The 24,262-nt window shown below is 36.9% G+C and overlaps 1 protein-coding gene across 5 annotated transcripts in view; it reads left to right on the forward strand.

Annotated features, from left to right (window-relative positions):
* Positions 1–24,262, forward strand: part of PRKACB (protein kinase cAMP-activated catalytic subunit beta) — an 80,960-nt gene that overhangs the window by 52,803 nt on the left and 3,895 nt on the right. For 4 of the 5 annotated variants that reach the window (XM_074546040.1, XM_074546038.1, XM_005482137.4 and 1 more), the window contains 8 exons: positions 10,276–10,337; positions 11,237–11,365; positions 13,767–13,865; positions 14,858–14,940; positions 15,451–15,577; positions 17,711–17,806; positions 19,289–19,411; positions 21,429–21,593. In XM_074546040.1, coding sequence (XP_074402141.1) covers positions 10,276–10,337; positions 11,237–11,365; positions 13,767–13,865; positions 14,858–14,940; positions 15,451–15,577; positions 17,711–17,806; positions 19,289–19,411; positions 21,429–21,593 — 884 coding nt within the window. Of the gene's footprint in view, positions 1–7,402; positions 7,458–10,275; positions 10,338–11,236; positions 11,366–13,766; positions 13,866–14,857; positions 14,941–15,450; positions 15,578–17,710; positions 17,807–19,288; positions 19,412–21,428; positions 21,594–24,262 lie in introns of those variants that run through there. The other variant, XM_074546039.1, reaches the window with a different exon arrangement.

Raw genomic sequence — 24,262 nt, forward strand, 5'->3', positions numbered from 1 at the left:
TGGGTGCCAGAACCATATATCTTCCTATGTATGTCTCATGGGACTAATGCTTTCTTATTTTCAAAAATTCCCTACTGTTATTCATTACCCTCTGTCAGCAAACTACAGCAGTTTCTTGGGTGATAACTTGGGTTTGTGTTTTATTCTAGTTCTTGTACAAAATATTTGAAAAAGACAAGACAAAGGCTGCTGCATTTACATAATTCATGAAATATATCCACAAAGTGAACACAGTGCTTGGTTTGGGGTAGAAGCAAAAAATAAGAGTAACAGAGTTGAGATTTCTTCCAAAGGAAAGGGTATTTGGTATTTTGTAGTCTTGAACTCCCACTTACAAAAGTAATGCAATGGTGACTAGAGTATTTTTTTTATCAGAAATATTTGGTTTTTGCCCTCATTTTTAGTTAACATCTCAAATTGTTTATATATTTGTTGCTGGTTACTCGGAGAGTTTCTGCTAGTCCTGCTGTTGTAGGCCAAAGGTCACAGAAGTTTCCCAGCTTTAATTGTGGAGGTTCTTACAGGTAGTTTTGTAACTTGCACAATGTTTTTGCTGTTTTTCTTTATTCATCTTTAGCTGCTGACAGATAGTCCAGCCCATTAAGAATTAACTTCTTCGGTTTAATAGGTTTAATTTCTTCAGCTTTTTTTTTTTTTTCAGGGTTTGCAGTTCAGTTCTATGCATGCCTCTATTTGGCATGCCTCTATGCCAAATAAGTGCTGAATTTACCCAGTTTCTCTCTAAAATCTCATTCTTTATCAGAATGGATAATAAACCTTCTTACCTACTTTTTACTTGCCTTAATCCTGAGACAAACAAAAATTTGTTATTCACCCAGTGTGTTGAATTGTGAAATGTGTTTATTTACATAAGACTTCCTTATTCAGGAAGCCAGTCTCTGCTATTTAAGGGTATAAATGAACTTCTCCTGCTTGGCTGGTTACTGCAGGCAACCCTTTCCTGTAAATATTGAAAGCATGTTCTGCAGGAGATATGTCAGTGCAGCAATGTGTCAGAAGCTCAGATCTTGTGAGGAGATGAAGAACTATTTTGCTGATTTACCCTGACAGCTGTGAAGATGTCTAGCTGATCCCAAAGTATCTATATGATAATTTTTGTGGAGTTTTAAAAATGCAAGGGCTGGAACAAGATAGCCTGTGGGAAGTGGGCTTGGACATGACTGCCCACAGACCAAGATTGTTGCATCCACTATTATTTTTATGCCTTGTATTAAATATTTGAAAAAAAGAAAAAGCAACAAAATAGTTTCTCTTCTCAAGTAACTTTTTAAATGCATCCATACAGTGAACAGCCCCTGCAGTTTTTTAGTTGGAGTATAAGGAAGAAGTTAGTTTAGTAAAACTTCTAAAGGTTTCTTTGAAAAGGAAGGGGTATTTGTGCATGAGTGTGTGTGGTATTATTCCCTGCTTGCAGGGAGTTCATTAGTCAATATGCAGATAAGATCAACTACCTGCAGATTTATGTTTACTGTTGCTAATAATCTAGCCATAAAGCCTGGTCTTAGGGATAGCTGCACGTTATCCTTTGTAGTCACTGAACTGCTGCAGAGAGGAAATGTGGGGCAGTGATATGGGGAAGTGGGTGCTGACCAACTGGCCAGAATCTTAATGGCGCAGAGAGCTTAACTAGAGGGAATCTGCAGCAGGTGCTGAAAACATTTTTGTTGGTAAGTGGTTTTGACTGTAATAGGAAAATCTGATTAATTTGTGTATTTGTATCCACTACTAGAATTTCTTAAAAACCTTTACTCAAAAATGTGATACATTTACGAAATACTTTATAGTAGTGCCCTAGAAGATGTTGTTCTTGGAACTCATTCTTAAACTGTATTCTTTTTTTTTTCTCCCCACATGGTAACCATGGAAATGTATGCACTGCAGGAACAAAAGATGTTTGAATTTTGACAATTGTCACACAGTTTTCAGCTTTCTTTGTTGTATTGTTAATACCTGTTATATTTCACACAGGAATGTGGTCTTTTACACTACAGGTCCTGTGATAGTTGTAACATTTTAGATTATTTGCTGGATAAAGTTCAACAACTATAGAGGATGGTACTGCACAGCTGCACCTTAATTCGTAATTGCCTACTGAGTTCCTCAGAGGATGACAATTGAGTATATTACATCTTAAGATTCTTCAGTTACATGTTAAGATTCTTCACATAGATTTTTTTCTGTATGAGCAAATTTTTTAAATGGGGAGTGTTATGTACTGCATTTGAAAGTAATTGTGTTAAACACAAAATTTATGAATTTTAAATTTTAAGATAGTGGAATTATTCAATACAATAATAGAAAACCAATAACTTGAATTGAGAATTATTTTTCAGAAGCCTTTTCAGCAGTCCAGGTGTTCATGGTTCTGTCATGGTAGCACAAGCTGATACCCTTTCAGAAAGGAGCAGTTCTGTCTCTCATATTTGCCCACTCACCTCGGGAGGAGCATTCAAGAGAAGAGGAGGGAGCTGCTTCTCTGCTCATTCCCGGCCTTCTGCCCATTCCTTTTCAGTCTGGGCTGGTTCCCTGGCCTGACTTGCAGTCAGACACGAGAATGCTTTTACTCTTTCAAGGAAGGTCATTAGAGAAATGCAGGAGTGAATGACTGTGGGAGGACAGGACTGCTGTGGGGGTTTTTTCAGCCCATACTGAACACTGAACTGTAGCCTGACAAACCAAGCTGCTGTTTCTTGGACTTTAAAGCCTCAAGTCACATGGATTGTTGCAAGAGAGGAAGCAGGTTTACGAATGTGTCATCTCCTTCAATTTATGCTTCAAGGGCAGGAAGAAGGTATGAGTGAGACTCTGTTCATTAAGCCAAAGGCTTGTTTTAATATATTCCAGAACTAATTGAATGCTAGTTCTAACTGATCCATTTAAAGAATTGAAACAAAAACCTCAACTCTAATCCATCAGCAAAAGCTTGCTAATAGCCCTTTAATTTGAAAGGGAAGCTTGGGTAATAAAAAGGGGCGGCAGCCTGAAGGACCAAAATACCTAAAGGTGGGGTTGAACGGCTCTCTGACACCAGGAATCTGCAGGAGGCTTTGTCGCATCCTGTACATTGATGCTCAGATGAAAATATTCTGCTTGTCAGCATTGAATAAGTCTTGCAAATCATTATTACTTTAGGATTTGAATAACAGATCCTAGGTTGGATCATAAAGTTAACTGCTATGTTGCTTTTGGCATTTATCTTCTGTTGAGGGAGAAGTCGCTTATTAAAGTATGTGTTTGTAAATTTTGATGAACATTGGGTCTGGAGGAGCTTAATCTTTTAGATTAAGAAAGTAGAGCTTTATCTTGTATGTATATTTTTTTGTGGAAAATGATTCAACTGGGGCATGGGTGCATGTGCAACTCTGCTGAGCAGTGCTAGTACAAGATTTGATTGTGTTTGTGACTGAAAAACTACTGCTTTGCATTATACATTTGACTTTACTGATTTACATTATAAATTTGGGGGGCGGAGGGGGGTGAAACAAAATTTTAGGGATTCATGTCCTAAGTGACTCTGTTATTTGGGTTTTATTCTGTCTCCCCAGAGTGCCCCCCTTATATTATCTTCTATTTTTGGCATTAGCAGGATTCGCCACCTCTGAAGCAGTACTTTGGTATTTAAGAAAAGATCAAGGGAGAAAGACTGAGCATTGGATTTGAAAATGAAATTAATTATATTGTCTATAATAAAAATAGAAGGAATTCAGTCTGACTGTGGCAGTTGTGTGCAGTAGAGTATCTACTGCTCAGAATTCAACAGAGATCAGTGTTATCTCTGATGGCTGAAAACCTGGCTCCGGTTCTGATGTGTCTTAATCTGTCACATCTCTTGTACAGGCTGTTGCTGTGTAGCCAGCCAAGTAAAGCAGTGAACTGGGTTCTTTACAGAGCTCTTAACTCTTTTAACTTTGCTTTTTGGAAAGTCACAAAATACTGTTTAACTCAAAACATGAAAATCATGCACGGGATTCAAATAAGATTTGTGCCCGTGTTTGAAAATTGAGTTGTAATGGATAAGATCAATTTGTACTTTACAATTTCTGCACACTTTAAATTAACTCCTGAATGTGCTCCTACGAAGATCCGATTCTAGTGCCTTCTAGTTTTTAGGCACAACAGCTGTAATTGGTCTTAATTTACTGGTTTTTCCTTTTTGTCTCCCTTTTTTCCGTGCCTCTCTCTTTTCCCATTTCTTCCCCATTCTTTCCACTATTCTATAGAAAAGTTTACAGTGTACAGTTGATAATTAGTGCTTCCATTTTAATAGTAAGCTTATATTCAGTGAAAAGCAAGCTTAATTCAGTTAATCTACTAATTAGTAGATACATAATTCTTACATGATCATGTAACTACTAAGAACTTTCTGGTTTTGTATTTCAGCAATTGGGCTCTTTCAGAACTGCTCTGTTTGTTTGGCTCTTTGTTTCTGGGGATTGTTGGATTTTGGTTTTTGGGTTTGGATTGGATTGATTTGGTTTGGTTTGTTTTTTTAACTGAAGAAAGAGTCTTACCCATTTCAGCTGGTAAGTTGGTTTGCTCTGCATCACCTATGTTTACCATAATTAGTGTTTATAGAGAAATATGAAGTCGAAACCTTGCTCTTGAAGTCAAAACCTGATAAATGAGATATTTAGTTGAAGCAGTTCATTTATCCAGCCTTGGCAGAAACAAGGCAGACTCCTTGCTGATCAGCTCTTCACAATAGGGCTGGTGGCTGTGCTCTCTGCAGTGTTCAAAAAAGGTGTACTTGCCCTCAACCAGGCTTGTATCACCTGGACTTTTTTCACCCACCATTTTTATATTGTGAGAAGCAAAGTATTTTGGTTTTGTTGACAGTCTGTTTCAATGATACCATTTTAGTTTATGCTTTGAAGTATTTTCCAGCTATTAAATTGTTAACTGGTGCTCACACTGCTTCATCTGAGTGTATAATAATACTTAACATTTAGCTGTGTTCATTTTGAAACACTTGCCAGGGCAGAGAAACCTTGTTTTGAGCCCTTTTTATTACTCCTGCTAATCAAAAGAGAAATATTTAAAAATTTAGACAACAGGTTAATAGTGTAAGAATGGGACTTAGAACTGGAATCAGAAGCTTCTCACTTGCATCTGAAATATGGTACCAAAACCACAGATATCTATATACATCTTGATAAAGTTTAAGGCTATAAATACACTTTTTATAAAAATGAAATATACATATACATTTACCAGAATCTCTTCATACATATTCATTTTTCCATTAAATTATTTAATTAAATAGCCCATTTAACTCCAGACTTCAAATGATTATATTACAGTTTTGGAAGAAAATTTGAATTGTATTTTGATAAAGGGCATTTTAAATACCAGACAGAGATTGGCATTTAGCAGAGCAGATGGGGGTTTGTAGTGGTGCCCAGTGTTTAGTCTTAATCAGTTTAGTTCTTGCTTTCTTGCTGTGAATCCTAGCCAAATACTTTTTTTTTTCCCTTACAAAAAAAAAAAAATCCTGGCTTGCTGGCTCTTGTGGGAGATGTGGTTGAGAATAACAAATACTGTGCATGTGGGAGGTGGGAGAAAGGCAGAGTAACTCATGGTAACTCTCAGGACTGCTCCATCTGTGACCCCTTTCCCTCTGCTGTCATTGCAATCCTGCAACCGAGAGGTCTTCACCCTCCTGATTTTTTTCAGGAACTTGCTTCTGATTCACTTGCCCTTAAACTGTGTTTTAGGTCAAAGTACTCGTTACAGTACTCATACCCTTAGTTAACAGTTTTTTTTATAAGCATGTTAACTTTTCATAGAAAAGTTGATCAATAAAACAAGCAAACATATTGTGAACTGTGTGAATATACCAATAGAGACCAATCTCCTCTTGTTTGGGGGTGGGCTCAGGGGTGTTTCTGTTTTGCATGCAGCAGAGTTTTTTCATTTGTTTGGGTGTTGTTGGTTTGTATGCTTGGGGTTTTCTTTAATTCCTCCTATGCTGGCATTACCTAGGAACCTCTGGATGTTGGGTTCCTCTTCCCTTAGAACACTGTTCCAGCAGATTTTCCTGCTTATCCTCCTGTTGCCTTGGTTCCAAGTACAGCTCTCCACAAGCGCCCTGTGATATGCAAGGGAGTAGCTGAGGCCTGGTGTTGCAGTGGTTCTGGTGTAGCACTGCTTCTGACCAAGGTGAACCAGAGCAGGCAGAAGGTGTGACTGCTTCAAGCCATTCACTTGTGGTCCTTGGCCATGATTCCATTTCTTCCCACCCTTTTCTGAATCTCACCAAATGTCCTGCTTTGGGTGTTTGCACTGCAGAGAGCCTGCCTCTCCTGCCAAGGCTTGCTCATGTGCTTATGGGTTTGTGCTGTGTGTTTGTGCTTGCCTGATCCCTGCACAGCTGGTGGGTGCATCCTCTCTGCTTCCAGCTGGTGTCCTTCCTGCCGTGTTCAGTTGTTTCTGCTGTGGTCCTTGTTGTGCTGGTGCTGTTACCTGTGCTTTGCTGTCTCCTTCTAGTACCTTCCTTTCTTGAGCAGCAGCTCTCCTGCTTTGCTTTCAGCCTCCTGCACTCCAACTTCCAATGTACCAGCATACCCAGTCTGAGCAGTGTTGTTGCTGGTCTGTGCATACACTCCTTGCCCCACTCTCATCTTCACTTTGTTCAGCCATAGACAAGTGATCCTTGTTCTTCAATGTTTATGGGAACCTGTATGTCCACATCCTTAGCTCCTTTTTTCTGACAGCTTTACCGAATTAAATCATGCTCATATGGTGTCCATACCAGATCCCTGTGTGCATTCCACTTTGCATACGGTAACTTCAGCTGTGTAGATTAGACTTCTCAAGTTGCTGCTCAGTCCTATTGGGTAATAGGACTTAAATCACTGAAATCTGATTGAGATTTTTTTTTTTTTGGAGACTGCTTGCCACTTCTTTGCTATCTACCACATGCCATGCAATTCACACATGCTGTCTTCTGGAACAAAGTGCTAAGTAGTGGGAAGATCACCCGATTACAGGTTTTATTGTGATCCAGCATGCTGTGATGAAGATAGATACACTATTGTTAGCAACAGTTCCGTGGATGTGTATGTCTTGGAATAGCTTAATAATTAAAGATGCCAACTTGATCTCCTGAAGTTTTCTAAGCTGTGCTTATTTCTGTGATGCATCATCTTTTTTTCATACTGATTTTAGCTGCCTTTGGTGATTTTTTTTCTTTCTTTGCTCAAACATTCTGTGATTTAACATGAGTCATTCTGTCTGTGTGGGAAAGGGCTGGTTTATTACAGGGTCTGTTCTTGAGTGGGGAGGGGAAAGGGTGGAATGTATTTGTGTTTTCTATGTGTTTGTTGTGGAAATGCATAAAACTTTTTTTTCTTCTTCTCTTTCTTTCCTCTCTTCATCATCTCATCTGTGTGGGTGAATGTTCCTGCAAACCCTTGGGGAACCTATAGAGACGTTTGGTATGCTCATTCCTTCATTAGTGCCCAAAGTCACAGATGCTAGGTACAGTTTAGACTAGAAAAGCAAACAAGAGCCACATCATCACAATGTAAGGTGGCTAAAAATGTGCACTTGAGGAAAACCTCTAAGTCATCATCTATTACACCTATTTGTTTGCATCATCACAGTAATACCAATGGCCACTGCTACCCAGTTGGCAAAAATTTTGATTCTGCACTTAAAAGTAGAAATTAAATGTGTTTTCTTCTAGCAAGAGCTGCTGTTTTGTGCTTGAGAGATAATTTTCAAAAGTTCAAATTCCAAGTCGTGTTTTGAGAAATGACAGAAGTGCATGCACTTAAATTGCCTAAGTTCTATTTGAAAGCACCTGCAGAATTATCTTGCCGTGTAGGAGCCCAGGTGACCTCTGGAAGTGAGAACCAGGCATAATTCAATGTACTCTGTCATTAGGAAGAAACTGATTTTAATAAAACTGAGCACAAAACATTAAACTGTTTTTAAAATATAGTGATTTTCAGATAAGTTGTTAGCCTTGGGTAGCTTTATTTTGAAAATTTATGTTCAATGCTGCTTTCTATGAAAAGAGGGCCAAAGTAAAGTAGAACAATGTAGGAGTTTTGTTGCAGGAGAGCTTGTGGCTTAATGGTATTCTAGAAATGAGAGATTTTTCTCATGAATCCACAATTTGAATATTTCCAGCTGGATCACATTTAGTTCATAAACAGCATTCTTTATTCCATAAGTAGAACAGAGATAAAAATGACTGTAAATGTCATTGTATATTTTTATATATACTGAATAGTCATACTTCAATGTGAAATAAGTGGCAACATAAAATATTTATTTATATGAACAGAGATGGCATGAGAGATATTTAAACATATGTACTGCAATGACATTAAAAAAAAAAATTACTTTGTGTTAATGTTCACTTCTAAGCTACAGCCGCTAAAGTTTGAAGGCTCAGCTCTTTGGTAATCTGAATGATTTTCTTGGGGTTTTTTTCTTGTCATTAAGAGAAAATATTTGTGCTACTTTGACATAAATTGATGTTTGAATAACTGTATCAGTATTCCTCACTTGATCAAGTCATCTCTGTTCTTCTAATGGAAAAAGGATCATCAAACATGAATTTGGACATTGCTAGTTTCCGGTTTTTGTGTTGAAAATTATTTCATGCCACAGGAAATCCTGTCCTATCTTCAAATTAGGATAATTAAAAGTCATTACATGAATAACCTCTATTACTTATAAACAAAGGAAATATTTTCGACACACAGGATAAATACGTTAACATTTTTTGCTGATTAGCCACTAAAATATTTTTAACTCTCAGTTTTAATACCATTTTACCAGTTTCTTTGATACAAACTGTGTTTTTATTGCACTTCTTAACCATAAGTTTAGAGTACTGAATATGTTCCTCCTCTGTGATGTTGCTTGTTTCTCTTCAAATAACATTGCTGAGTGGATATCATGCTTCAAACACTTTCCTAATGTTGAGGTCAGCCAGAACTTTTGACAACTTCTATGAAATTACCATTTTATTTAGTGCTCCATCAGAGCCAGTGGTAGTGGGAGCCATAAACCTCCTTTGAGTGTTTTGTGATAATCAAGTCCCATAGCACACCCAAGAAGGGGGGGGGGAAAGGAAAAATAATAATTTACAACCAGCCTTCTCCAGGGCTGCTGCTGTTTTTACTGCTGCTGGAAATGTACCAGTATAAGAAGAGTATTTTTGAAGTTTTCTTTGTCAACATTAGTATTCACTGAAAAGTACAAGGAAGTTCTGATTCATCAAGTGATTTGTTTACAACCTGTTATAAACCTAATTTTTTGACTGTCAGAATGTAAAATACAGTTGCTAAAACACAGAGTGCTAGATATTGACCAGAATAATCTTGGCATATTGTGGTGTATTTTTAGCAATTGCTTGTGGCAGAACGTCACAGTACAGAAAAAACACTGTTATTAATGTTGTATTATGTGAAATGATTCAGAGAACACACAACCAGTATGATATTTTCTTGATTCTGTGACTCTTTCAGAACCACAGCAATGTCTGAAACACCTCCCATTAATGACTGTGCATGAAGTAATCCACATTGATCTGGCTGAGCATTGATATTCAAAAAAAAGAGAACAGCTGAGAGATGATCTGAACAAAATATTTTGGTGCACATTTTAAACAGTCATCCAGAATTTTGCCATTGTACATTCCTTCAATTTCAATGGAAAATCAATATTAAAACTGCATATTCTCTGACTGTGGGCATGCCTAATGTGCAGTGTTGTTGTAGCCCTGTGCTTTGTCTTTGCTTGCAGTAATGCTGTCCATTTGGTCCTTGAGCTTGCAAACAGCCTTTAAATAAAGGTGATGAGGGGAAAAAGCAATGAGATTGACATTACACTCAAGCAGCTGAAAAAGAATGCAACATTTAAAGAGATAAGAAGTCAATCTTTGTGGAATGGCTATTTATAAACGTCAGGTGTTTGGTTTTTTCCCAGTTGAATTAAGAATGTCTGACATCACCTTAAAGCCTGCTTGCCTATAGAGTATTTGAGCTATTAGAGCTGGTAAAGTTTAAGTAATTTGTGTAGAATGATGTAGTTACTCCAGAACTTTAGATATCACCTGGAGATAGAGTAGAACTTCTAGAGGCATTGATGCTTGCTTTCATCCATGGTGAAAATAGCATATTATCAATTGAAGAAAGAAGTTGATAATGAAGTTTATGTATTTTGTTAACAAACCATCTCCATTGCACTCATGATGAATTAGATTAATTGAAATGTACCTTCTTTGTGTGTTTTCAGTGAAAGAGTTCCTAGCCAAAGCCAAAGAAGACTTTTTAAGAAAATGGGAAAGCCCCCCTCAGGTATCAGTCATTTAAGCATTCAGTAATTTTCTGTGTTGCATTTTTTGGATAATGTTATCAGTCTGTAATGAGTAGTGCAGAAATAATTTTAGTGCAATTTGTAAAGGATTTTCAGGTTGTTTTGATGCCAGCTTTGTCACTTTCATCAAAGTTTATCAACAGAGATTATCAAGTATTCTCCAGATTTGAGCTGATAAAATGCTCCCACTGAACAACATTTTCTCTTATGAGAATGATGTTCACAATGAACATGACAAGACTCAAAATCTATTGGCTTGTTTTTAGTTGGCTTTTTTTTAATAACCAGAAGCATTGGCACATCTGTAATTTACCATGTTAATAATTTCTGCTAGTATGTGGAATTAAGAGTATTAAGACTGCTGCATAGTGCTTGGGAGCTGGTTAATGAGCTCGTTAGAGTGAAGTCTTGTAAAATTTGGGATTTTGGGTAAGATTCTTGTTCTAATGCAATATTTGAGATGCTATGGAAATGAATGTCTGAGAAAATGTACTTGGGGATGTGCTCTTCAGACAGCTCTCATGTAGAACTCTCTCTAGAGCTTGGGGTCTTTTGCATGTTCTAATATTCTTGATCATGAAGCATGAAGGGATTATTTATCTGCATGTTATATTCAGGATCTGTTTGCTGCTAGATGTTCCTTACTAAGCATGTATGGACAGCTGTATGGACAAATTACAGAAATGTTGATTCTTCTGTTTCAATGAGTGCAATGTAAAATCTCTTTTTTAAAATTTGACTGATATCAAATTACAGTATAGTTGGCTATAGTTATCTTTGTTAAATGTAGTATTTCCCAACTCTTTTCCATAACTGAATTCATACAGTTAAAATTCTCTTTGGTATTATTGTAAACAATGTGATTATATCCTACATATAGAATACTGCTGGCCTAGATGATTTTGAGCGGCAAAAAACCCTTGGAACAGGATCATTTGGGAGAGTAATGATGGTGAAACATAAATCCACAGAACAGTATTATGCTATGAAGATACTGGACAAACAGAAGGTTGGTATAATTCATTGGGGTTTTGTGCTACAGAAGAGTTTGATTTTTTTTTTTTTTGCATAGAAAACCCCATTTTTTGCATCTAAAGCATTCTCCTGTTAGACACCATTATAACTTGTATTTTTAAAAAATCTAATGACGTTAAAATGACATTCCAGCGTAGTACAAATAAAGGCAGCCCACCCATTTCCACCTATGTGGAAATGTGCCTCAGCATTACCTCAGCATGGCTGGTGGCATCCTGCAGAGCATCCCAGTGCTGCACAAAGAGTCCACCACCAAATTTCAGAGTCTCAGCTGTTTTTTAACTTTGAACCCTTTTTTTGTGAATGGCCGAGTTGTGATTACTGGAGGAGTTTAGGAAATAACATCTTACTTCAGAAAGCTGCCATAAAAATACTTCAAGAGTTGGTTTTTTTTAAGTTAATTAAATTCATTACTACCTCTCAAAATTGGAAAGTTATCTGGAAAAAGCAAAAAGGTCACATTTTTAACAATTGCAGTGAACTTGCAGTAAATGATTCCTAGGATTATAAAGATGTTTGCATCCAGACATCAGTCTTCTTTCATAAATTAGATAGTTTTGTATATAATAAGAAATCTTGATGTGTTCCTTTATGAAATACCTGGTTTTTCAACTTATCTTAGCATAATTATTTTTTATGTATTCTATTAGAAATATATTAGTAGCTTCCATTAATTGTTAGAAAAATAAAGAATACATTTCTGTCTCTTTGTTTATGACAGAAAGCATACAGCTATCTGAAATTAGACAATGGGCAGGCTGCTTATAATTTTTCATTTCCATTTTGCTTGAAAAAAAGGGAAAGCATCCAGTGAATGTCTTTGTTATCCAGTCTCATGCTTGATTCATAGAACATGAAAAAAATGTAATGGATGTTGAGGCAGCCTGGAGTTTTCTGTGTAAGGATTATTAAAGTTATTCCTTTGTCTGCCTTGAGTTAGGAAGGCTGTAACATGCCACTGCTTGGCTAGTTTAATTAGGTAATTGTATTTGGAAAGAAAAAAATCCTGAACAAGAGCCTGGGCACAAAGAAGCTGTTGGAGAATCTGCCATTATACCATTTGGTATATGGGAAGCTGACACTGGCCATGCCCTGAGTCTGTGCTGAAGTGTGAACAAGCTGGGTCTGAAGCCCCAGTTGGACATTCTGAAGTGTTAAACAGCAGCTTCAGCCTGTGGCGTTGCTCCATCCCCTTGCAGTACCTCCCTGGGAGCAGATGCAGGAGCAGGAGTGAAGTCTGGTCTGGCATTGCAGCTGAACACCTCACAGACAAGAGCCTTGGCTTTCTTGCTTGGATGGACAAGATCTTTCCAGCACTGTAGCTTTTTAGGCATGAAGGAGATACTTCCCACAAATTAGTTGATTTGAGCGAAACTTTATTTGTACCCTGAAGACCTAGAATTCCAAATGGGTTTCATTATTTCCTTTGTATGATGTTTATTTCAAAACAGTAGTGAGTTTTTTATGGGTACTACTTTTTGCTTCTAAAATTAAATTTAAATGCTATTTCATTCAGGGTTGGAGTATCTTGATTATCTCTTATTTATAGCAGTTAGATTTGATTTCCAAACATAAAAGCAGACTTGTTTTGATCACTTATGTACATTTCCTTCGCTTTTCCTATGGAGTGAGGAAAATCTCTTAACTTTACTTGGAAATCATGCCATTCTGAAAATGGGTTATAGATAAATTGTGCAATTGGGATTAAATAAAATGGATGTAATTTATTATGCACCGTGGGGGTCTAACACAAGAAAACTGATTATTAATTGCTGAGAAGGAATGAACAGAAACCTGCCACTTGCTGCCTTGTTAGTACCCTAACATTGTAATGAATTATAAGAAGTAACTTGTTCATAAAAATGGATATTTTGAATTTGTGTTCTCCTTACATTAGTTTTGTCACACATTAGTTTTGTCACTAATGTGTGAGCTGTATAACATAAGCCTGTTTACTTCTGTTCACAGGTAACAAAATTCATAATTGTGTCCTACACAGTTTCCTGCCTTTCATAGCAAAGGGTCCAAAGATCAAGTGGACTTTATTGAAGTGCTGAGAAAATATGGCCATAATAAATATAAACCTTTCATAGAAAATGCAGACAGGTTTTCCTTACTGACTCTTACACTTAGCAAAAAGGAAGAAACACTATTTGTAGAGTTGTCTGCCAACCATATTGCACAAGTGTTACTCTTTAAAATGTTATTAGACTTTTAAGTCCTTTCTTGGTGCTGTTACTGTACTAGGAATCCATAAGGTTTTTAATTTTCTGTAAAGTTACAAATTTGCTTTCAGCTAATTGTTCAACATGGAAAAGTTTATGAAGAGCTATAAAATATCACACTTAAGCTGAAGATTGTTTTTTCTCTCCCAGGTCGTCAAACTGAAGCAGATAGAACACACACTGAATGAGAAGAGGATATTACAAGCGGTGAACTTTCCTTTCCTTGTTAAACTGGAGTATTCTTTTAAGGTATTCATTACTTTCAAAATAGTTGTTGGGTTTCAGGGAAGTGCATGCTTACACTTTAGATATTAAAATATATAACTTTTACTGTACAATAGTTCAAGTATTTTTGTTTTCAAAGATGCTTCATTTGGCACTGTTGCCAGGGCTTGAGTAGGAGTGGAGTGCACTCGTGTACACTTCATATACCCCCGTTCATCAGGTAATGTTTGAAAGGATATCTCCAAATAAAAAAATAAAAATTAAATTAAGTTGAACTCCTCAGAGTTTTCTCTTCTCTTGGAGGGCAGCTGGATTGTACAGCAAGGGAGCTTTAAGGCATAATTTTACCTTTGAGAGATATCAAAGTGTGTCTTCTGTACCACTATATAGAATGGTAAATTTGTAATTGTTCTGCAGATCTTTTTGCTTGAGATTTGTACCTGAGGCAGGTCTTAATGACAGTTTTGACTATGAAGGACAGTTTTAACATGAAGCTTCTTATTTAATGACAGTACATACTAGTTAGTTTGTAAAGAAATTGAGAAGCTTTCTAGTTTATGGAGTGATGTGTGCCTTCTTTTTTTCTTTTTTTAATTTTAAATGATCACACATGTTCTACCTTAATCTCTAGAGGTTTGAGGTTTGGGGCAGGGGCTGTGGAGACGAGAATACCTCAGGTTGTCAGTTATAAATATTGAAGGGTTCAAGGTCTTGCCTTGCAGCAGACATCTTACCCTCTCTTCCATCAGGTCTCTTACACACCAGTCTGCGTCTGGACCTCGCTAGTTGTCTTTATCAGATTTGCTTTAAAATATATTTCCTGAGATATATGATGCTTCTTTTGCAGTTTTTCAAGAATTTCTACCTATATTGCATTACATTTGCCAATATCATTGGATGGCTACAATTTTTCATTTTCATTCATTAATAAAATCTGCTCCACGTAGGAGTTGTAGAGACTCTAGCATGCCTAATGTGCATTTGTATGTGTTTACTTGTCTCCTGAATTTCCTTAGGACAATTCTAATTTATACATGGTAATGGAGTATGTTCCTGGTGGAGAAATGTTTTCACATCTAAGAAGAATCGGAAGGTTCAGGTAAGAGTATTAATGACACTATTCCTTTTAAAAAGCCTAATTTGCTGATTTGGGAAGAGGGGTTTGTAAAATTTGTTAGCATTGAGGAAAATTCTGAAGGGTTAAGTGCATTTACCCCTTGTTCAGTGGACTTAAATTAGGCAATGAAGAACTCCTATTTATTTTTCATTTAGTTAATACAGGCATTTGTGATCTGTGCATAATAGAATTTTGGAATTCCTATGCATATTGTCACTGAAATTCATGATAGTTTCTAAAAGTAAAATTTGAAGTCAAAGCTCTGCACTGTGGGATACATTTACCTTGATTTGCTTATGTATTTTAGCTGCAAGACTTTAATTTAAGGAATGTATGTATCAGTTCTGAAAATGTTTGGTTTTGCTCTTTCTTGTTGCACAGTAAAAGAACCAGTTAAAAGATACTTACTTTGTCTATGCCTGACAGTTAGGTGGTTGTTTTGGTACCTTAGCGTAGCATTGGGGTACTTAATTTTCTTTTAATTCTTCACAGTGAACCACATGCACGGTTTTATGCAGCTCAGATAGTGCTAACATTTGAGTACCTCCATTCATTAGACCTCATCTACAGAGATCTAAAGCCTGAAAATCTTTTAATTGATCAGCAAGGATACATCCAGGTATGATATTTTCATATATTTAGGGATGAAGTTTTGTCTTGCAGTGGAGATTTAGGTAATTTGAGAAAATGTGTTTGGAATAAATGGTCTGTTAGCATGTTTGTGTGGAGCATTCAAATGCCATACAGTCTAGTAATGGTTAAAACCCTTGGGTTGTACTTCCTCTGACTAAAATTAAGTATGCACAGTAGAGCTGTCTGCAGTTGAGCCAGTTGTCAGGATTTCCCTTGGGGTCTGTGGTGAGAAGTAGGTGATTACATGGCTCTGTTCATCTGACCTATTTTATACGTCTGCCCTAGAACAAGATGAAAGATGCCCTAAAATGTCTGTTTCTCTGCACTGTCTGTATAAGGAGTGTAGAAAAACCAGCTTAGATGTTAGCCCTGACATGATAGTACTTAATCATGTACTCCCACCCTTGGAGAGTCCGAGCCTTCCCAGCACAGCTGGGGTGGGAGCTGAGTTGAGGTCTGCACTGCAGTACTCAAATAACAGCTTTTGTTTTACAACAGCCTCTCATGGCACCTTCTCATCTTCCTCTTATCTCTTATGTTTTTAGCTAAATGGCAAATGGGAAGGCAGAGTGCAGCAACAAGCACTCTGCAATGCTGTGCAGTCCTTAAACTTAAAAGGAAGTTCTTCTTCCCTCATTGTGTCACCTTTTGCCACAGCAGAATCTAAACAAGAAAATACATAATAAAAATGTTTGAGAGAAGTGTAAAGGATTCATATCTTATGTTGTTTATAACTGTAAGATAATTTTGGAGTCTAAGATAATACTGTAGAAAGAAGATCAATACAAGTTTTATGTAGCTGGGGAGCACCATTAATGTATGGCTGGTTTACTCCATTTACTGTGACTGCTTTACTCCAGCACTGGCAGCTCTCTCTGTGCAACAGCATGTTTCTGTGATGGTAGCAGAGGGAGGCTTGTGTTCATATGTTGATGCTGCAGCTCCAAATTAATTTTCTTTTTGTATTTTAAAGCCAAATTACTGCTCGTCCCATGCCTGCAGTGTATTCTTCATACGTAGAGTGATGTGCATTCCCAAACACAGAAATGATTCTTTGCTGACTGAAGCAGGTCTCTCCAGTCAGCATGTCACCCACTCCATTCAGTTCCAGCTGCTGATGCTGTTGTTTCTACCAAAAATGAAAAAAAGCTGCCTTGATAGTTTGGCTTCTTTAGTTGTGACATTAATGTACAGTAACATCAGCACAGGTTATTGTATAATTAGCAGTGATTCTCATTTGGTACAGTATGTTTGCTCAGGGAATGGGTTGAAATTGAAACCAAGAAGGAGGAAACAAAAGAAACAAGCACAGACTTAGTAGCTTGAAACAGATCCCAGAATTCCACATGTAATTACCTGGGTTCTGTATGTATTCCACAATATGGTCCAGGTAAAAACACAGCCAGTATGATATTGCATACAGAGTTCTGAAAACTTACTGTAGAAAACATGACAAGTGAAATGAGGAATTTATAATGTTCAAGTACTTGCCATTTGTGAATACAGTTATTGCTGCATTTTCCCCCCAGGCCTCAAATAAACAAACTTGACTCTGATGATGCTTTCAAAGATACTCAGAATCAGAAGTTACTGGAAGACCTCTTCTATGTTGTCTTCTTCCCACACTAATTTTACATATGACCTTTATACACTTGTGCAATAAAATTCAAAGTTTACAAGACTGGAGAATATATTGACCCTTTTTGTGATTTATTTATTTGTTAACTAAAGGAAAAGATAAATGTCTTGTTTATATTCTTCAAATTTTCAGCATGACAAACAGTCTGATGTTAAAATATAACAAAAAATAATAATCTAATTGCAGTATATGTGGAAGATTAGTAAACCATAGTTTCTAGTGATTTTTAAATTATAAATAGAAGCTGATGTCAGGGTCATAATACATATTTTGTGTTCTGTATTAATTTCATCATGAGGCCTGTTTATCTGACTTAGAAGTTCCAGGAAGACTGACTAATAAAGTATATGATACTATGTGCTTTGAGAAATAAATTTTTCCCCTGTAAAAAAATGGCCTTCCAAAATATTTCTAAAGTACTTCCTTTTAAATTTCTTTGTAGCAATGCACTTAGAATCAATTTATTTCTTCTGGTGACAGGTCACGGACTTCGGCTTTGCAAAAAGAGTAAAAGGCAGAACTTGGACGTTATGTGGGACTCCAGAATACCTGGCACCTGAAATAATTCTCAGCAAGGTACTTTGTCTTGTTACTCAGCCATGCATTTGATGTAGTTAAAGCTTCTCACCCAATTATCAAGCTCTGAGGGATAAAGAGTTGCTGATACTTCCAAAAATTAAATCTTGATTAGTTAATTGACAGATGACACAAAATGCAGTCATTGCATTGTAAATATTTGTTCAGTATGCCAAAATTTATGGCAGATAAGGAATTTTCACATAACTGTACCAAACTTTCTTCATATGCTTGCCATGTAACTTATGAGGAGCAAAGAGATTTAAAGATCCTGTAATTAGGTTATTTAACTAACATCCTTATCAGAAGAACAGATCTGAGTGATTCCATTCTGAAGTGTTAACACACTAGAACCAGAACTCCAGAGGTAACAAGAACTGTATATGGGATAAATCAGTAGTCATTACATAACTAGTTGCAGTTTCAGGTTTAGGGCATTTGACATCAAATCAAACATGACAATCCACTGTTTTTACACATAAAGCACATGCAGTCTAAGCTGACTGTAGATCTGTGTGTCCATTACTTGCATTAAGTGTTCCAACATTAAAAAAAATTATTTATCCTATAGCTGTTCAACTGCAACACTGTATGTTTTGCAAATGGAAAATACAGACCTGCTTATGCTATAAAACAATCATAGTGCATAATATTAAAGTACACATTAAACATGTGCTTTAATTAATACCTTTTACAGATTGTCAGAAGTGAACAGAAAATACTTCTGTTTGGGGAAAAAATGTTTGTTGGTTGCATGTTTTTCTCCCCTGCACAGCTAAAACAGCAGAAAAAATTACAATGCATCTACTGCAATGTCTTCACAATGGATTTTCCTGAAAGACTGAGTCTCAGCCCTGAGCTTTGTAAAAAATCTCAAAGAACATATATGAAATTAATGGGTTTGGTGGTTTCTTTGTCTTTCATAACATTGAATAGGACCTACTAATGGTTTAAGGTTCAGGCTTTTAAGATCAGATCATAAATGACTCTAACAGCTAATTAACTAAACTTCTAAGTTCTTGTAGCTGGTTAACTACATATGAAACTGAATGTTCCAAAATGTGGATAATCAAGCAAAATGGCGACAATGTACAATATAGGAAATGTTATGTATGTTGTTGTAATGAAATTTCCTTAAGCTTTGAAGAATTATCAGTCTGTAAAAAATTGTTTTGATTTTAAATAAATAAGCTGTGCCCATTTACCCAGGAGTGTAAAGAAATCACTGACACTCATCACAGGAATGTGTGCAAAATGCTTTAATTCCATCCCTATTTCACTGTCATTGCTGTGTTAGGTTTTAAGTGTACTGCTGTTAGAATCGGTGAATGCCAATTTGGTTGGTGACAGGTTGCAGGTTCTGCATTAAATGAACAAAAATGTATTTGCTTTCTTTGTATTGCATAAATACATAGATCTATACTGAAAATCCTAAGCTGTGTTAGAACCTGTACTAACAGTGGCATGTTTCATCTCATTCAGGGTTACAACAAGGCAGTGGATTGGTGGGCACTAGGAGTGTTAATCTATGAGATGGCAGCTGGATATCCCCCATTCTTTGCAGATCAGCCCATTCAAATTTATGAGAAGATTGTGTCTGGCAAGGTGGGTTATGGCTCTGGGTGTTTTCACAAACACAGTTGTTTTTATAGAACCTGGGTTTTGGTAGAGGAGATGCAGAATTCACTGGCCTCTAGACATGGAGCAATTTGAAAAGGACCTAAGAGAAGTTTGTAATGTATGTTTCATAAGTACAGACATTGTTACTTGAAAACCAAAGTTATAAAAATCTGTTCCCTGCCTTCAAATTTAAAATGTAAGTTACTAAATTTACAGACATTGTGGTATTATATCCTTTTATGCTTGGATTAAAGTGATCCAACGACTGTTAACTACTTAGCTGTGTGCTTAATTTGCCTAGCTATTTTCTATAATTTTTTTTGCAATTTTTGAGAAGCCCTGAACAGCTTCCATCACTCCTAGGTCTCTTTACTTCCACAGTCTTATAGGTAGATATGTCTAGTGTTGTTTGGCTTTCATTGTTATATAAAATTTTTAAAAAGTGTATCCAATGTTTCCCATTTATTTTTCATTAATATCTCTTAGTGTGCTGGATAGCAGCAAAATCTAGTCATTCTGTTGTTTCCCTGCCAGCCAGTGTTGATTCTTTGTGCTCACTTGATTTGTTACAGTTGTTCTCTTCCTTGCCCCTGCACAGACACATGCTGTGCTGCATCTCGGGTGCCTCTGTAATTCCAATCAAGGGCAGTACCTCAGCAGGCCTGTGGTGCCCTGCACTGAGGTTGATTCTTATTTAATAAAGAAGGTGATTGGTGGTTGCTCTTTGAAAGGTTTAATGTTGTGAAGCTTCAGCTGTGTCCATGAATATAGAGGAATAAATTTACCAGGACATATTTTTAAAGAAATCTTTTTCTTCTAAACTAAAAACAAAACCTTAGGCAGTTTTTGTAGTTTTATCTAATTGTCTTGACGTCTGTAAAACATTATCTACCTTTTTTACTGAGTCCATGGATGCACTACAGCAGAAATAGTACTGGACATCAGCTCTAGAGACTGCAATTCAGTCCTCAGCTAGCAGTTGTTTACAACCTGGGGTCTTTCATTTATTCTACCTCATTTGCATAGTTCTCTACAAAAATTTGAGTTAATATTTCCTTACTTCTCAGTGGTCTAGATAGTATAGTGATTAAACCTGTGAATTTCTCATAATCTACAATAGAACTATATTGGTAGGTAAACTGAAGCAGGGTTCTTAATATCTGGACTTCTTGATTTTTTAAAAGTTTTTATGTTAAGTAATTCCATGATCTATATTTACATCATAACTGATCAGCTCAGTATCAGGAGTGTCAAACACTGAGACTATGAGGATGACAAATACAGCTTTCTGCCTGTTCTTTTCCCCTTCCTTCTCTCTGCCAACTCAAATGGTGTCAGTAGATCATTTGTTAGAAAAACCCTTTGTAATTACATCCCACGAATCATCCTCAAATATCCTTTAGCCAGGTTTGAATGAATTGCAAGTCACTAGTGTGCTGTCTTCAAATAGTGCTGTTATGTAAGGCTTCTGATGTTGGTGCATTTAGTTATGAGAAACAGATTGCAGTACAGCATGAAGTTCCAGATTGACTTTTCATATATGATTGCTGAATGTACAGTTATTTCAGAGCATATCTATGTATTTATATGCTGTATATATGCTATATACTGTCTCCTCTGTATATGTATATATATAATATAATCTAAAAATATATATCTAGAAAATAGCTGAGACTCTCTTGAGATGATGTGTTGTTAAAACACCAAGTTCAACTTAGCTTTTAGACCACTGTTACATTAAATTAATATCTTGCTCTCTAGAAACTTCCAGTTCAAGAAATCATAAATAGGCAATGTAATGCTGCTGATGAAGGCTTTGTGAAACAGAAATGCATGTGTAACAATAATCATCTCTCTCTTCATGCATTCCTGCGTGATTTGATTTTAGAAGAAAGATAGAAAATTGCCCTACTGTTTCCCTTTGTGTCAAGTTGTTTCCCTTCACAGGGGAAAGAATCAAATTTGTATCATGTTTTTTAATGTTATGGGTGTATAATTTTAGGTGAGGTTCCCATCACACTTCAGTTCAGACCTAAAGGATCTTCTAAGAAATTTACTCCAGGTAGATTTGACCAAACGATATGGAAATCTCAAGAATGGTGTAAATGACATAAAGAATCACAAGTGGTTTGCAACTACAGATTGGATTGCCATTTATCAGAGAAAGGTAAGACCCTTCCTGATCAAAACTACTACAAGTCTTTAAAGGATTGAAGTAAAGTTTCTAATTGTTGTGTTTAATTTCCATTCTCATTTCCATTCTGTGACTTCTTAATTGAGAAAGGGTGAAAGTAGTTTAATCTTTTAAGGTTCCAAAGGATATGTATAGATTGAATTATGTTTGTTTCTTCTGTGTATTCTAGCCTGGACCTCTGTGTACATTCACGTTCTCTTTAACACACATGTTGTGCATTAGTCTATTTCTGGATTATCTCAGGACAAGGCATCTCCTGCCTCTCTCACTTTTTATTTAACCCCTGCTATAGTGGCATCTATAAATACTCCTTCACAGCAGAAATGAATTTGTTTTCCTTTCCAGCCAGCACTCAGACTGTACTTCAGTGTGGAGAAGCTCATGCCAAAGCTAGAGCTTCTTCTTTTCTCCTAAAGCAACCTGCTCTTTCTGTAAAAAAAGCTAGAGATAAGCGATAATATTTAAAGAAATTGGTTTGGATTTGAAATGCTAACAGTCTTGACTATAGAGGCATGAACTTGCTGCTGTAACAGCAGTATTTTAAGGGCCAAACCTGAATACTAACAATAGTTTATAAAAGGAAACTGGTTGTTTGGCTACACAAACTGACAGTACAATTGTTGAATTATTCACTAATGTATTAATTACTAGAAGACAGGGTACAATTAATGCATCCTGTATTCCTTGCATTAAGTATAGATATTTTTAAGAAAATATTCCCCATTGTGGAATTCTAATTATCTGCTCTTCACTTTCTTAATGCTCTTTGCAAGGAGGCATTATATGCTGCAAGATTCATTTGCCAGTATGCTGTTTGGGAACACCCAGGCCCCATAATATTAACAGTGTTTTAATACTGTGTTAAATACTCTTAGCATTGCTAGTGTACTGCTATAGTGAATTACTTTCACATAAATAAGAAATATTTTTAAATGTTAAGAAGTAGTAGAGTCAGAATAACTATTACTAAATTTAAAGGTTGTGAAAACTGATACTGAGTAAGTTTGAAGCTACCAACTATAAAGAATAAATATTGTAATAGGGTCTGAATCAACAGCATGGATTGTAATGTCATTCAAGTAGTCACAGAAATACAGCAATAAACCTTACACTGATACTAGTTTTTCACAGTGGCTGTTACCACAGCATGTATTCTCCTGAATAAACCTAGTGTTCCATTAGCAGCTAATGTCATGTGAATGGTTTTGGGGGTTTATTGGGGTTTATTGGGTTTTTTTTTGTTGTTGTTTTTTGTTTGTTTGTTTTTGTTTGGGTGGGTTTATGGTTGGTTTTTGTTTATTTGTTTGCTTTGGTTTTTGTTGTTGCTGTTTTGAGGGGTTTTTTTTAATGCTATGGTCATAAGTAAACCAGTCAATTACTTCATGTTTTGGATACAGAATCACAAAATTTGCTGATTTGGACGGGACCCACAAGGATCATCCAGTCCAACTCCTGGTCCTGCACAGGACCCCAGAAGTCACACCATGTACCCAAGAGCATTGTCCAAACACTTGTTGAACCTCTCAGGCTGGTGTGGTCACCAGTGCCCTGGGGAGCTGTTCCAGTGCCCAAACACCCTCTGGATGGAGAAACTTCTCCTGATATCCAACCTAAACCTGCCCTGGCACAGCTCCAGGCCATTCCCTCGGGTCCTGTCCCTGTCACTGAGCAGAGATCAGTGCCTGCCCCTCCTGTTCCCCTCTCGAGGAAGCTGTGACTGCAGTGAGCTCTGCCCTCAGGCTCCTTCAGGCTGAGCAGACCCAGTGCCCTCAGCTGCTCCTCACAGCTGCCCCTCAAGGCCCTTCACCACCTTTGTTGCCCTCCTCAGGACACTCTCATAGTTCAATGTCTTTCTGACATTGTGGCACCCAAAACTGCCCCCAGCACAGGAGGTAAGGCTGCCCCAGTGCAGAGCAGAGAGGGACAATCCCCTCCCTTGCCCTGCTGGTGATGCTGTGTCCCATTTGAAAGTGTTTTAAAGTTCAAGCAGTAAATGAGATATTTTCTGTGCTCTGAGTTTTGCTGTAATAAAGTAACTGAAAATCAGTTAAAGAAGACACAGAGACAGAATTCAGATACTGGTAATGTGTGCCTTTGTAGGCTGGATATGTACACAGACTGTGTTCACCCAGGCTAAATCACTGAAACATGTATCTTGTTTTAAGAATAGGAGGATATACATGTGACAATTGCACGCACAAATGCACAAGTTACTGTTATTTCTTGGCAGTGTATAATGGTATTGCCCACAGTCTGGAGTTTAATATTGTTAGTCTGTGCTGTACCTCTTAAATTTACTGATTTAAACATGCAACACATCCCCACCATCAGCATCTACCTGGGGGCACAGTGTGGTGTGATGCTTTGCCTCAGCTGGAGATGTGCCTGCCCCATTTCATTGTCTCCCCACCATTCTGCCTCAGGCACATCTACTCCTTGAGATGTTTGGGAGAAAGATACTGATTACTTTCCGTTTCCAGGTTTAAAATTGCATCACCTGCATAATTTTTTGTAATTTTGCTTACCTGATAGTGCAGTCTTTGAGTGACTCCTTCGAGTCATTGCTTGTGTCTCATTGTGGCCTAGTTTTTAGAAGGCTTTCACTTCTCACTTAGCTCCTAGGAGAAACTTCATAAAATATG

The sequence above is a fragment of the Zonotrichia albicollis genome, chromosome 8, assembly GCF_047830755.1.
Source record: "Zonotrichia albicollis isolate bZonAlb1 chromosome 8, bZonAlb1.hap1, whole genome shotgun sequence".
In the NCBI taxonomy this organism is placed as follows: Eukaryota; Metazoa; Chordata; class Aves; order Passeriformes; family Passerellidae; genus Zonotrichia; species Zonotrichia albicollis.